Consider the following 16,323-nt stretch of genomic DNA (forward strand, 5'->3'; position numbering starts at 1 on the left):
GTTCTCTGTGCAGACACTAAAAGGCCAGGAACTGTATCTTTTCTCCTTAGGGAGAGCACCTAGATGGTGAGTGAGTGAGGAGACTTAAAATGCCATTAATGCTCTTCTGGGTAATATGTAAATAAGGAAGATGGAATAATGCCATTGCAGCGCCACCTATTGGAAGGCAGCATTTCTGCAAGTCTTTTTACAAGCCTCGAGTGTTATTGTATCTTGTTACCACCGGAAGTAGGGGTGGAGACAAGATTTAGGCTGCTTGACAGGCCGGTGTTGCCCCCAAAAGCTGATTGGCTGATGCAGTTGCTCACTGTCTCTGAACCTGCCCTGGTATTTGAATGTCTGTGTCGGCCCTGCTATCCTATCGGCGATGTGCTGCGGTCCTCCGTCTTCCCGGGGTGGAAGTAAGTGATTGTCTCCCATCTGCAGACATTGAGGCAGGAGATCCTCCCACTGTTCTGCTTGCTCCCGACCGCGGTGTCAGTGTTGCCGCTACCCCTGCCCTCAGCACTGTCCGTGCTCTCTGTGCTGCCGTCTCCGCTGTCAGTGTGGCCGCTGCCGCACTCCCTGCTTCACTGTTGGTGGCTGTACCATGGAGGGACAGACCGCAGAGGGCTTGAGGATGACAGCGGTGAGCAGAGGTGCGAGCGCGGCAACAGAGTGGGAGGAGAGTGACAGGGGTGCCAGCCTACAGCGCCGGGATGCGGCTGCTGTCAGCTACTCTGCTCCCCTGCCTCCTCTCCCTTCAGCAGCTGGCACCAGTGTCGCTGATCAGAGGCACATGGGGAGCGGAGTAGCCCTCAGTGGACGCATCCTGGCGCTACAGCTTGGGGGAGGACAGTGTGGCCGGCGGCGCCGGGGTCATCTTGGCGCTACAGCATGGGGAAGGACAGGGTTGGCAGCGATGACTAAGTGTATCTTCCCCGCCCGAACAAGTATCTTGCCGGCCGGACAACAATACAGCCAATCGGGAGCTAGGGGCGTGACAGGGGCGTTCCTCCATGTAAGGGCTGTCAAACCCCTAGGTTCCGGTGGTGACAAGATACAATAATACCCAAGCCTTGTAACAATGACCAGGAATTGAAAGCAAAGCCAGAATCCATACAGAGACAGCTGTTTTGGGGTGTTTGCCCCTCATCAGTGTGCAGTAGGTTTCTGGCTTTGCTAGAGAGAGGCCTGTCACGTGGGTTACAATAAAAGGGGAACTTTAAAACTTGGAATTACCACATATAGACATTGCAGATGAGTCAGCAGTCACATCGGAGTAAGGAACAGGCATAAGAACAATTTCAGGAGTTAAGGGCCCTTTTACACTGAATTAGCATTGCTTAGTTTATCGCTGGATCATGTGAAATTGAACGATGATCGCTACCAGCAAATGAACGACTAATCATAATTTGTTCGCCTATCATTTTCCGCTCAGTTTATGCATGCATAAAAATCAGGTGACCCTTGACCCGTGTAAACAGGCAGTCATTCATCTATGAACGACTGCCTGTTTACTGTAAATGGAGATGGGTGGCCATAAGTCATCTACAGCCCGCTCTGCCTCCATTCACTTTCATTTATGTGCAGTTGTTCCTTTCTACGGCCACAGGAATCTCACAATCCTTGATATTGCAAGAACCCATTTCTGAATTATAGACCACTATTCCTGATTAGTTCATATGTGCTTATTGCGCACTCTATATCGCCTATTCACACGCTGCATTGAAGCCACAGGGAACATCATTAGCATTCATGTTCTGTTTCCAGATGCAAATATTTCATGTCACAGCAGAATCTAAACCTGTCTGGAAGCACAATTGACATCCTCATATATGCTCTTCACGTGGTCTAAATGTAACCTGTTCCCCTTCCTCTGCAGGCTGGTCTTTGGTATGCTGTACCCGGCTTACAATTCATATAAGGCCGTGAAGACGAAGAATGTGAAAGAATATGTAAGTAGCGCATTCTAAAATGCAGAATTTCGAAGGCTTGTTACACTCCATATCTGGGCTCCAATTGTGTTATTAGCGCCATTCTGCAGATGTTTCCACTTATAAGGGGAGTGATAGTCTGCAGTTCTTTTTCAGACTCTGTTCTCTTACCCTTTTGCTGGCTTGTTGCTTTAGTCATTGTGTCTGTATTTTCAGACACAATGGGTTGGATCTATAAGAAAGAAAAAAAAAAGGCATATTGGAGTGCTACATTGTGAAGAGAGGAACCGCTAATGTCTTCTATACCTATAAATCCTTCCAGTAAGGAAATGTACAAATTCCAATCCGATTTTCTTTCTTTTTTTACTCTCGGGAAGGAGGTTGCAATAAGACTGGAGCTGTGTGAAAGACGCAGATGTCAGACACGCTTGGGACTGTCTTGCTTGTATGAAACCATTGCAGTTGTCGTATGTGCGATGTGCACACAACTTGATGATGTATAGCCTTAGCCTATGGCCTCTTTTACACAACCATACATTCGCCCGTGCGTACTGTAAAATCGCATGAATGAAGAATTGCCACGATCAAGTCCTGATCTTAATTAGCATATTCTCGGTTATTTACACGGGCTACATGTCTCGCATCGGCAAAAAAATACTCTGCGGCGCGGAAATCCACTGCTTAGCAGAAATCCTGGGAATGAGTACTAATGCTTAAATAGAGCCATCTGTTGTCTTTTCCCAGCGTTGGACGCAGCTAAAATCCCTCCACCTCCCTTTTTTTCAGCTTCCATAGAAGTGTATGAGAGCTTCCAGCATATCTCAGCAAAAGATAGGGCAAGACCTGTCTTTTGATGAAGCGTATAAAATCGTTGGCCAGTGCGATTTTTCTTTCTACGCGCTCCCAAATCATTCAAATCCAGTGCTTCAGATGCTCGTGATTTTTGCTTGATTTTTTTTTTTTTTTTGACGCAGCTAACTAGCGGCATATATACGGTCATGTGACCATAGATATCTTACAGATTTTGATGGGATCTACCACCAATCTAATGTCTACTGTGACCACATCTGGCGGAGGAAACAAGGATCTGACTAGTTGTGGCCGTCCTATCCGTTATTTCCTGGGAGATACATAATACCGTTGGTGCGCTGTAGCTGCGTTTCCGCATTTCTCAGTTGAAGGACTCAATGAAATGAACATACACAATTTCAGTCCGTGAAAATCACACTGTTTTCACTGCATGTGTATGCGCTTGCTGCACGCGTTTTTGAGGCGAGTACGTGTTTGTCCGTATTTCTTCTGTATTCACAGCGTTTGTCACGCGCCCCAAAACAAGGAGGCCCAATTGGTGTCACTTTTTATGCCACTGACTCTGTGCAGTATGTGCAAAAAAACGCAGTGAATATGCATGGAAATGCTGCATTTTTACACAATCTCATAGACTTTAATAGGCAATTTTGGCCTGTAAATACAAACAAAAACAGGATAAACTATGGGTACGATCAGTCCTTGAAAAAATGCTTATCTGAACATACCAATGCAAACCAATGGTGTTGTACGCTATTCATATTAGCGCCCGTGAAAAATTTGGACGTAATGCAGATATAAAATTCCCCCGTGTGAATGGGCCTCAAGGGTTATAGCAGTCAGCAAACATGTCTGTTCCTCATTTTATAGGACTAAGTAAATGCCATCTAGAAATGAGGAACGAATGTCTCCTACTGGGTCATAAGGCCATCTGTACACAATCAAGATTTGAAAAAGGAACTTTCCTTGTGGATTTTCAATGAAAGTTCAGAATTTATTGCAAATTTTCAGTTTTTACAAATGTAGCAGAGTCTAGCATGATGCTTGAAAAAGGCGCTTATACCAGTGCCGAAACGCGTTGCAAGACCCATATGATTTTATGTACAATTTGTACAATTAAATATACTTTGCTGCATATTGTGGAGACCTGGTAGTTTCCTCATTTTGGATTGCAAGACCCCGAAGAAAGAGCTACACTAGGGTCAGAGCAGAAGCCGCTACTCCGACCCTGTTTAGTGGCCGGTGCTTGTAATTGCATGCACAGCTCTTATTGAAATCCATTGGAACTGCGTCTGCAACTTCAAGCACAGCACCCGTTGATTTGAATGAGAGCTGCGTCTGCAGTTACGAGCGCTGGCCACTACACAGGGTCGGAGTAACGGCTTCTGCTCTGACCCCAGTGGGGCCTGGCACTGAAAGCCGGCATTGCCTCCTTTAAAAAAAAACTATTGCTCTCGTCTCTTAACACAACCAAACCCACTGTAATGTAACTGAAAGGGGAAACAGAAAATTATTATGACGCATTAAAAGTCATGTTCAGCGTCGCTGCATCTGTAAATATGCATTTGCTTAGGAATTGGCACCATTCAATAGAGCGACTCTGCTTCTTTTCAGATTTTCTGTAGTATGTGCATAAAGAGTAAAAAAAAACTGACACGCAAGAATGGTGGACTTGCTATGGATTCTATCCAGATTTAGGCAAGTAACTTGGGACAGAAGCCTCGATGTGTGAACATGGCCTAAATAGTCTTCCAACTCCTGTAATGATTTCTAGGAGAGTTGGAAAACATCAGGACACTTAGTGCAGAGGCCAGGCCGTTCACATCTCTTCCTTGGCCACCTACATTGAAATGTGAATCTAGTGCCGAGGCAGCTGTGTGAGGCCATCTTAGAAGATAGACTTTGCCAACTTTATCGACTCGGTTATTTAGTGAACTGCAATAAAGAGCTTGTACAATGTGACTTTCTATCGCTGTTCGGTTTCAAACTTTTTGGCATATTAGATTTTATTTACTATCACACTTGTGTCCCTCTCAACACCTTACATGTTTAGTACTAGGATGTTATTGGCCATACTACTGTTGGGCACATCCATATGAGAAGACTACATAGCCATGATTGCCTCCTACGGGGCGTAAGAATCTGAGAGTTGAAAAAAATACTAGAACTATTTCAACCATGGCCGCTATCTTACCTGGATGAACTTTCTCATATGTTACAGTTGTGTTTGGGTAACCCGTGTATGGTTTTCTAAGTACGATCATATACACTTTGATTTTCTGCATAGTTCAAGAACTGAAGGGTTAATGCTTGTACAACTTAACATGGAGACTTCCAACTTATGATTATTCTAAATAAATGAGCATACGGAATTCCCAAGGATAAGGAAGCCAGATGGTCTTGTTCTCACATGTGAATCTTGTGGCAGCAATAACATGCATACAAGAAGAAAAGTTCTTGCCAATAATAATTGAGCAAAACTCCCTTTCGGGCCTCAGAGTCATAATTTTAGATCAGAATTGCTTCCTGTATCCCAACGTGTCTCAGTTTTTTTGGCAGAACATTTGTTGGGTCTGAAGGAAAACTGCTGTAGGATTCACAAGACTTGACAAACATGGAGTTGGCGAGTTTTGTTGTTTATCACAACTGTAAAAGGAAATGTTTGTGGCTTTTGTGCTGTTTATGATGTTGTGCTGATTCACTCTGTGTTATGTCTTCATGTTTAGACAATAGAATTGCCTTTTATTTTTATATACTATTTCCCCCCCCCCCTTTTTTATGTGTAAATTAAAGGGGTTGTACCAGAACCAAAAGTTATCCCCTATCGACAGGATAGGGAATAAGTAATTGATCGTGGGGGGTCTACCCCAACTGATCCTGAGAACAATGGTCACATGTCCTTCTCACTGTAGGTTGCTTTACATTTCCCCCCTCATAGTGATGTCAGAATGAATGGAGTGTTGGCCGAGCATACATGGTTGTAGCTCCATCCATTTCAGTGGGGCGGATTGAAATAGCCAAGCGCTTGTCGCTCGGCTATCTCCAGCAGTCACATTGCAAATGAATGGAGTGGCAATGCAGTTGTGTGACCACTGCTCCATTCAGTTTTCTCCTTCTGTGGATAGGGAATAACTTGTGATTCTGGTACAACAACCCCTTTAAGTTGCACTATTAACCCTTTCCAATCTACTGTCTGATGACTAAAGACATTCTGATTGGAAGCTGTAGAGCTTCCAATGTCGGAAGACTTCCGGCAGGGTATTCTTACCCTAGATTACTCTGTTGTAAGGGGCCTCTCCAACATGTCCAATACAGAAGTATTGGCTCTAGCCAGCAGTTGGTGCCATTGTATAATGGCAGAAAGACAAAACCCCCTAGGAAACCCTGAATCCAAAATTGGATTGCAAAGGGTTAACATCAAATTAATTGTTTTGCCCTTCACTTTATTTGCTTACAGTCTTATGCTGGGCTCCCTGTCTGTATATATGGAAACAGAGCTGTCAACATTGTAGCAACCTGCGTTAGTACTATAGGCACAGCATTGATTTGATTCAATGGGAACTGTGCCTAAAGTACCAAAACGGGCTCCTGCAACACCAACAGCGCTGTCCACACTAACAGCAGGCCCAGCGATAAGCTGATTGTTGGGACTACTGCTCTGGATCCCCACCAATCAGCTGTTGATGACCCATCCTAAGGATATATCATGAGTAGTAAAAGTCCAGGACATCCCCTTTAATGCCCGTGACGAAGTATGGCTGTACTGACACGGGCAATTATTCCATGCAAGTCTTGTCCAAGTCCGAGATAGATGGAACTCGATTGGAAAAATAACCCATTCATTTAAATGGATTACTAACGAGCAATCTTTCCCTCGGACTAATAGTCTGAGTTTGAGAAATTGTTGCCTATTCTATTCTTGCCCGATTTTTGGATGAGATTAGGACATGCAAATGTGTAGTGTCATGCACGTCGGACAGCACATGGATGGGATGCCAGTGTCCGATGCTGGTTGTGCCCCAGAACTCGTGCCAAGCCTTATAAATACTGTCCAAGTGTGAATGAGTCATGCATATTTTACTAAACACGAAGTCCCACAGTACTCAGCAGCCGGTAGATAAAAAAACGTATTTCCCACATCTGTCAATCAGAAAACAGGAATAGGTTAATCAGTGTAGATTTGTTTTTCTAATTTCAAGACTAGGTCTGTTTCCCATGCTGCCCGCTTTGCCATGTGTCCAATGAGAGATGCATTTTCTTGCTGTCTAGCTATGCAGATAAATACGAGCGCACGCTGGAAGACTGCCAGATACAAACCTGAAATCTCAAACCCTAATTTGTTTAATTAGCATGGCAGTAAAAACACAGAACTTTCCTTTTGTACCTTTTTATCACTGTCTGCAGTGGTGATGAATCCTAATATTATAGCCTTAAGTAGCCATTAGTTCTGAGATACAGGCCGGTTTATCTTAAGTAAAATTTGCTAAGTAATATTTCCGATTATTAGCAGGGCGTGATACTGTTGAGATGCTGAGGGCTATGTAATATAATCTGCTATTGACAACTTTTTTCATAAGGGGGGGAAAGCTATAGAAGCTGGTCATATACACTAAGTTAAAGAGAACAAGTCATCATCTTTGAGCCCCATTAAACTACATAATTGGGCTCATAGGGGAAGGAACCGGGAGTTTGGAGAGCTGTCTTGCATACTTGCCAGCCTTGAGTATGAAACTCAACTCCCCGGACTCCTCTTTCCATCGATGAGCCCCATTATGTAGTGTATGGGACTATACAGTTCGACCTTTAAAGTCTGTATCGAAGTCTATGATGCGTGAAGCCGGCAAATAAAAAATCCCAGAGGAAGTAGTGCAGCATGCTGCGCTATTTGTCTGGGGAAATGCCGGGAGCATGACAGAAGCCTGACTGACGCCATTGTAGTCCGTTAGGCACAGTAAGTTTTGATCATAGTGTTTTCCCGAAAATAAGACACTGACATATCAGTTTTTGCCCCAAAAGAGGCACAGTGTCTTATTTTCGGGAGTGTCTTAACACTCACCTAGCATGCGGCGTCCGGGTCCCTTGTGCTGGTCTCCGGCGCTGCTGCAGGCTTCCATGTAGTCCTGAACGCCGACAGAGCATTTCTTCCTGGTAGCGGGGCTTGAATACCCCGCTTCCAGCAAGCGATTACTCTGATTGGTTCCTCGAGCGCTGCCTTAGCCAATCGGAGCTCGATTAACCGATCACAGCCATTCATTGAATGACATCATTTTTGTTGGAGGGCTTATATTTCAATACGAATGCTTGGCAAACAACAAAGGAATACCTTCAATCAGCGAGCCAAGGAGGATGGCGGAAGATGGATCTCACTGATCTGATATTGATGGCTGTTCTGGCGATAGGCCATCGATCTCAAAGGCCTAGAAAAAAGGAAAAACATAAATCAGTTCCTCTACAGACAGAACGTCATCCATACACCGAGTAGGACTGAAACATTTCTGAGAACATATACAACTTATTTTTACATGAGTTTAGCTAGAAAACCCCCATAATTTTCTTTCTCTGTGCTTTGTCTCCCTCCCTTCTAGGGATTCGGTTTGTTCCTTAATGAAAATAGAGAAGTGGACATGTTGAGGAGAATAGATGTTTGGTTAAATAATTCATAAAACCTGCATCTTGAAAAGCTTCCAGAGGACATAGGAAGCCACCAGGGCTCACATTCCTGAAGACAAATAACTTGAGAGCACACAACGGGGACATTTAAAGTACATACAGAAAGCCGAGTAGAAAGGCTTCATTTACATATAAATAGTCTGCGAATCCAGGTCAGGAATCTGTGACAGTCGGTCTGATTGATGAGGTCTCCAGCTGTCCATATGATAAGTTTATATGTGCAGCTGTGACTCAATTACGACAATGTAATCATTGCGCTAATCTCCGTAATGTGAGGGTCCTGCTAAATACTATAGAATCTTCCTCCGTTGTGTCCAAGTTGAACACGAAAGATTGCATTTTTTGAGGTTTGTTTCTCGTCTAGGACAACCGTTTTCTTCGGGTCTGCAATAACGACCTGTCACTAAGGCTACATTCACACGGAGGTATTTACACGCGCAATAGAACCCATTGATTTTAATGGGTTTGTTCACATCTGGAACTCGTTAGACTAATTAGCCATTTCAAGCAGAGCGTTTCTGTTTGCAGCGCGCAAATGAACATGCCCTGCGGGCGGTAAATGCGCAGTAGAATATGCGTGCAAAAAAGCATTGTTCGTCCCGTAAAAACGCAGCACTTAGGCAAGAGCAATTATGCATATGGTCATGTGAAGGAGTAAACAGTTTGGCCAGGCATACATAGGATTGCAATACTACCCTGTTTCCCCACAAATAAGAACTACCCTGTAAATAAGTCCTACCTTTATTTTGGGGGATTTTTAGGGAGGCTTGAAATATAAGCCACACCCTTAAAATAAGCCCTAGCTGCACTACATTTAAAAAAAATTAAAAAGGCAATACATTACATAGCAGATACGGTCCAAGTCCTCCCACTGCTCTCTGGAGCTCTAGGAGGCTTGCTGCAGTCCTCGGCCGCCCACAGAAGATCACTTCTTGGTTACGGGATTCATAAATCTCGCATTGGTTCATTAAGCGCTGTATTGATTGGTTCTTGAGCGCTGCTCAGCCAATCACAGCAGCGCGTTGAGGAGGCGGTATTTATGAAATGGCCGATCAATGCTGCGGACCAACCAATTTATAAAACCTGCCTCCACATCATGATGACTGTGATTGGTTCACTGTATTAATTGGCTGAGTAGCGTTCGAGAACTAATTACAGCCATCACTTCCTAGAGGTGGGATTTATAAAGGCCATAACCAGCAAGTGATCTTCTCTATCCACGTCACCTTCTGCAGTTCTGGTATTCTCACTTTCAAAAAAATCATAACTTTTCTTTTTTATATATAGTACTATGCATTATACTATATTTCGATTGGGAGATTTAAATTTCACTGTCAGAATTGGGCTAACAGCCAGGATCAGTGTTCTCCCAGACTCTGGCTGTTGCAGACAGGCATCAGCTGTCAAAAGACAGGCGATACCAGCTGTTTATAGTGCAGGCTCGGCTCTTTAGTTCACTTCATACTCAGGTTTATATTGTGGACGTCTATATACGTCTTAACTACATGGGGCATATGCAGTTAGGACCTGTATAGCTTTATGTGTGTTTGGAAGGAGTTAAAGGGGTTATCCCACGAAAATCATTTATTACTAAAGCCTCATTTACACGCAAAGATGATCATTCAAAATTCGTTCAAAAGATAGGATGACTGACAGATTGAGCGATCATTTTGCATGAGCTGCTAATGGGCACTAATGCCCATTAATAGCTTGATAGCTCCATTTGAGAACAGCAGGTGGTCTGTTATCTGCATACAGCCCCTTTGTTCTCCCATTTGACAGCAGCTGAAAACAATGTTATCGGCTCTCCCCTGGAGAATAACAGCGTGCGGTCCCTCATTCAACCGAAATCATCCTGTGTAAATAGGGCTTTATTCACACGATAGGTGATAAATAATTAATTGATTGGAAGCCTGACCTCGGTTATCACAAGTAATGTGCAGGTAAATAGAGGGGCAGTATGCATGCGCAGGCACAACTCCATTCACTGTCTATGCCGTGCCGTTCTTGTGATCCCTGAGGGTCCCAGTGGTTGGATGACATCCCATCAATGGATATGTGACAGTTTATCACCCACTGCAGTGATCCAGTGGTTGCTTGCTGTGGTCACACATCGTTTGTGTCGGTTATGTCATTGCTGGCTCACTGCAGCCGGATGTCAAGACCAGAGAGCGGCAGAAAGTGAGTAGCGGGGAGGTGAGTATAGCTTCTTTCATGCTGGTTGTGAGCAGCTTTAGATAGAATAATAAATTGTCCCCGGATTACCCCTTTTTAAGATGGCATGGATCCTTGTTGAGTAAAACTGAACCAGTGTTGAAGTAAAAGCTTAGACCAGTTTTATGTGTATCCAAATGGATCCAGAGTTCAGGACTTTGACTCGGCTACAGCTCATCTTTTATGATTTGATTAGAAAGGTATATGGAAGTTTTGGCAGGAGTTGATTTGTTCTTTTTCCAGCCCTCTAAAAATAGGTTAAGCTGTTTTAAAGCATACTTGGCTACTTTTTAAAAGGGTTTTTAAGGATATATATACCTTCTTAATGTAGCCTTTGTATTCTTGAGTAAGAGGGCTTTTCAATATGATGCACGCCCTTTTGAAAGATGCACAAGCAAGAATTCTTTCTGGATACAATACAGCTCGACGAACAGTGGGCAAAGTCCTTTATCGGAGACCATTAAATTCGGAAAAATGGGACACTCCAACATAAACGCGTTTCAGACGTGCAACGCATCCTTATTCATTGCAGTTAAGTCCATATGCCTACCAGACACTTAAGACATGATAATCAATCAAAAATCCAGTGGTAAAAACACGATGGAGATGTAATATGGGCAGTCCCAGACACTGGAGCACAGTCACTAACCGGTTAAGGCTGGGTTCACACGACCGTATGGTAATACATATAGGCTTGGCTGTTTTTTCCCACTTTTGCACAGCCACGTCCAATACATCAGAGCAATGCGTTTTCCCACATCAAAATTTGCCATGGTATTATTATAAAATTAAATTAATGTTGTTATTTGTATAGCGCCAACTTATTCCGCAGCGCTCTCAAGTAATTTATTTATTAGCCCCCCACCATGCTGGGTACTCATTTTACCGACCTCGAAAGGATGGAAAGCTAAGTCGACCTTGAGCCGGCTACTAGAACTATGTAGGGATTAAACTCGCAACCTTCAGGTCGTGAGCAAGAACTTAGGACTGCATTTCTGCTGCCTTGGCACTCTGCGCCACACGATGGCCTCCAAAATCCACAGACAACAGCTTTGATGGCTCGGGCGGCCCCTAGATTCTCCTGCACTGTCTGCTTACAACTTCCTGATTTCTTTTTAACTTTTTTTGCATGTCTTCTAGCAACATGCGTAAAAAATGTTGTAAATATGCAAAGTAATTGCATATGCATTGCGTAGAGAATAATAGGGTTCTCGTGTGCATAATACGTGGAAAAATAGAACGTGCTGTGACTCTTTTTTTTTTACGCATGTAACATACGCATTAAACATGCGCATGTGTGAGTAGAACATTGAAAAGCAATGTACTGTCGTTGACACCATTTCGCACCTGTTACGTGCATGTACATTGCGCGTGTAATACGCAACGAAAATACGTTTGTGTGAGCCCGGCCTAATATAATATCATAGCACAAGCCTGGAATAATCGTTCAGATGAAAATAAAGTGTGCGTAAAACAAAATACATGTAAATTATATGTATCCTATTTACTTTCTTTATTAAGTGCGTTGTGTATCCAGGAAGGCCAACTGCGCTGATCATGCGGATATACACATTGTGATTATCGTTCCATCTAAAAGCACGACTGGAAGACAGCCGTTCAAACGAGCTAAAGTGAACGATGATCATTTGGTCTAAACACGAGCCAACAACCGAACGATTTTTGTTCGATTTCCATACGGCGATCGTTTTATGCAAGTATGAAAACCATTGTTGGCTCACTTATCGTCCAGTTGAAACGCTGCTCGTTCAGTCCATCTCATTCACTTGTACAGCAAATGTGAAAGAATGAACGATTCTGAATGATGTTTCTTCGAACGAGCCAACGATGTATCTGCCTGTCTAATTCGGCTGAGCAAACGAGCTACCGATGACGTCACTCCCTCATACGCTAATCGGCTCGTCTAAAAGAACCCTTAGATATCACACCTATCGGTCATCTCACCCTGCAACGGAATTTCAAATGAAAGAAATGCACATTTTATGGATTTCGCAGGTACATATGACCAACAAAAGGCGAATATAAGGGATGTCGTAGATTGATGCTATGTCTTTAAACAAATGGTATTTCTTAGTATTTTGGTACCTAATGGGTAACTTTAATTTGTCGCATACTTTAGGTGTGCCTAGTGTTTCCACGCTTGATGTCGTAGAAAACCCACCTTTCATTCAAGAGTTGCCTATGTGTTTTTTTTTACGATATTTAAATGGATTTTTAGACTATAGGAGGAAATGGGCAAATGAAAGTAATGTCAGAACATCTCTCCATGGAGACTGGATATATTTTTCTCATGTTTTGAATGATAAAATTACATTTTGCTAGGATACAGAAACTAGGCTGATGCGTCGGTTTCTGAGTTACCATGGAAACAAGCGTAAATGAAGCTTGATGGTAAGGTGAAAATTAGCCTTCCTGCTAGTATTCGCTTCTAGCCTTGAAATAATCAATCATTTTTTTTTAAACAACACACAAATGAAAGAAGTCATTTTTTTTATTTCAGTTATTTTATCTTTACTGGTTTTATGCTTTTTTTATTTGATTTGTTCCTATTTAATGAGTTTATATTTCCTAGCTTGCAATATAATTAATACCCTCATTTACAATTTACCATTGAAAGCAAGTTAGGTGAAATTCAAAGAAGTGACTGAAAGTACAGAAGAAAAATTATCTTAAAAACTTAGTGTATTCCTAGTATTTTGGTGTTTGGATACAGTAAATGCGCACTTAATTTTGTAACCTTTTCTGCAACATTGAGGCTTTTGTATATTTATATAAGATTTGCAAACGCCAAAGCCGTTACTGGGACACGTGATTGGATCTGGAAGTCTCTGGGTGAACTGACCTCTTTGTGGCTGTTGCTATGCAAGGCATACTTTGGTTACTGTTGCTAGGGATTTGGAGCCTTGGGGAGAATGAATGCAGCAGATCTATATGTAGCTTGTGAGCAACAACTAAGAAAAGCAAAATATAGAAGCATGGGAAAATCATTGCACATATATCAACAGGATTCTAACATGGCATCTGAATGTGGAAACGGACCAAAGGTCTAGGCTGTAGGAGACCGGAGAGGGAATTGTGAATGCTATCGGTATTTGTAGACATTGTGGACCGTTGTAGACAAAAATCATTCTATGTAGTTGAGATGATTTTACACTAAACTCTTATCATTCAGATTCTTGCTGCATTATAATGTCGTCTAGTCCTTTTAGGAAGTTGGGTCAACTCTGATAACTTTTTTTTCTTATTTTGTACTTTGGTCATCACCATTGTGTGTTGATATAGTGACCCAAAAAGGGTAATAGAAAATTGTAAGTATATGAGGATTAATGGTTTTGGGTGCACATACAATACAGGCCTATACTTATTCAGAATGTCCATTAGTGCCAGCTCTAATCTGCTCAGCAATAGGCTTACCTGTTATTTGCCTGGTAACCAGGATCTCTAAAACCATAGCCATTGGTCAGTCTGGATAATGAGAGAAATTCCCTGATTGGCAGAGCGCTGTGGTGTGATATGAGGTGATGTTGAGAGAGAGCCTCCGATTGGTGGCTGGTCCCAGAGTCTTCCCACGCAGAGGGGAAGTGAGGAGTTGTTGTTAGAAAGAAGAGAGGAGAGGTGCACACACAATACAGGCCTATGTCTATTAGTGGTAATGTCTAATCTGCCCAGCAATGGGGTTACCTGTAATCGGCATGGTAACCAGAACCCCTTTTCCATTGGCTATCTTTAAAACCCTTGCCATTGGTTAGCCTGTATAATGAGAGAAATTCCCCGAGTAAATGTCCAACTACTCTTTGCACCAATTTTAATCTAATTCTGAGTGTTTTCACAAAGGTTGCTGTGCTAATCAGCACTGGTGTCACGACAAACTATCAAAGCCAAAGCCCATGTTTAACCCCTGCAGCCCGGTCTTCCTGAGGAAGGTGGTAGTGATATCCACCTTGATAAGACTTGGAGAAACCTCTACCATTCACGTGACTCCCTTCCCGCTCTGGCCTGCTACGCCTATTAAGCTCTGGTTTGTAAATGCATTACTGCTATACTTCCAAGCGGTGGAACAATCGACCACAATGGCTTTAATGTAGAACAGCCATATATTTCTTTTCTTTAACATAGAAGTAGATCTATGGTAATCTTTCCAGGATTTTAATTAAGAAGCTCTCTTGAGTGATGTCTTGTAAGGACTGAATGGCCTAGTAGAAGATGATGGATGATCCAGTGGAGAAAGAAATAATTAAATTGACTGTTTTTGATAATACAGTTCGGTATTCAGGTTTTCCTCTATTCAACACATCATTGTGCCGGCTTTTCAATTTGCTTCCAGCTGCATGAACCAATGTATAATGAATTCCTAAGGACGTATTGCATGTCTATGGGGTTTCATTGGGTCTGCAATTCCATTTCCCACTGAGTGGTTTATGTAACATGCTTCCACATCTAGTTATTGTACTCCCTCTCTAGAAGGAACACTTTCTGCTACGTCTTCAGGTTATCAAGTGTTTATTTTATTTCAGGTGGCCTAGGTAATTACACGGCCATATCTTCTACTGATGGGAATAAAGAAAATAAAGGCCTTGAGTCTGAGGTTATTCAAGAGAAAGAACACATTTTTGAGAATCTTTCACTGATCTGCTCCAAACTATGGAGTTGCCACCATTGTCTTATGAAATAGATTGCATTCTTGTATTTACAACCCTACAGCATATTACTACTTTGGATAAATTTGCATTATGATTTTTTTTCTACAATTCGCTTGAACATTTCAGTGTTGTAAAATGCCAAAATTATTTATTTATTATTTATTTGCATTAATTGAATGTCAGCCTAACTATCATATATAAAGATTCGGCAGAAAGACGAGTGACACTTATTTTACTGAAGTGTTTGGGGCAGAGAAAGTATGCGGTTATCCCCATTCTGCTTGGACATCTAAAAGTAGTACATTTGTTATTTTTTACCTATCTACTAGAGATGAGCGAGTATACTAGCTAAGGCTAACTACTCGAGCGAGTAGTGCCTTAGCCGAGTATCTCCCCGTTCGTCTCTAAAGATTCGGGGTCCGCGAGGGGCGGGGAGCGGCAGGGGAAAGCGGGGAGGAACAGAGGGGAGATCTCTCTATCCCTCTCCCCCCCCCCCCCCCCCCCGCTTCCCGCCACAACTCAGCTGTCACCCATGGCGGCCCCCGAATCTTTAGAGACGAGCGGGGAGATACTCGGCTAAGGCACTAATCACTCGAGTAATGTGCCTTAGCGAATATACTCGCTCATTTCTACTATTTACCTTTTTTTTACTAGAAGCTGCAGCAGCGTGTCTCTCTCCTCTGCTCCCCATAGACTTCTATAGGCTGCATTAGACATCAGCAAAGACTTCACATCTTTTCTCATTGTTTCTTTTGTTAGACACTTGACAGTAGGCGATGAACCAGCAAATTAGAAGGAAGGGTGACTATTTAACATAGAATTTAGGAATAGATTAAGAGTATTTAAACTTTGCAATCTATGAAGATAGGTTACTAACTTAATTACAATTCTTATTTTTAACACTGTTGTCGGAAGTATCAAAAACGAAGTCATGTGATGGATTCCCACTGGTGAGTTTTACATGTGAGTTCCATCTGATTGTGATATGAATGGGCTGGAACTTGCATGTGAAATTAACCCATTTAGTCCAATATTTGGATTTAGCGGTGGTCCAAGAT

General features: G+C 42.6%; 1 protein-coding gene across 1 annotated transcript in view; it reads left to right on the top strand.

Moving 5' to 3' along the window:
• REEP3 (receptor accessory protein 3) overlaps positions 1–16,323 on the top strand; it is a 131,507-nt gene that overhangs the window by 55,318 nt on the left and 59,866 nt on the right. Inside the window, exon 2 of the mRNA XM_066600823.1 lies at positions 1,865–1,937. Coding sequence (XP_066456920.1) covers positions 1,865–1,937 — 73 coding nt within the window. The remainder of the gene's footprint in view (positions 1–1,864; positions 1,938–16,323) is intronic.

The sequence above is a fragment of the Eleutherodactylus coqui genome, chromosome 4, assembly GCF_035609145.1.
Source record: "Eleutherodactylus coqui strain aEleCoq1 chromosome 4, aEleCoq1.hap1, whole genome shotgun sequence".
Classification (NCBI taxonomy): Eukaryota; Metazoa; Chordata; class Amphibia; order Anura; family Eleutherodactylidae; genus Eleutherodactylus; species Eleutherodactylus coqui.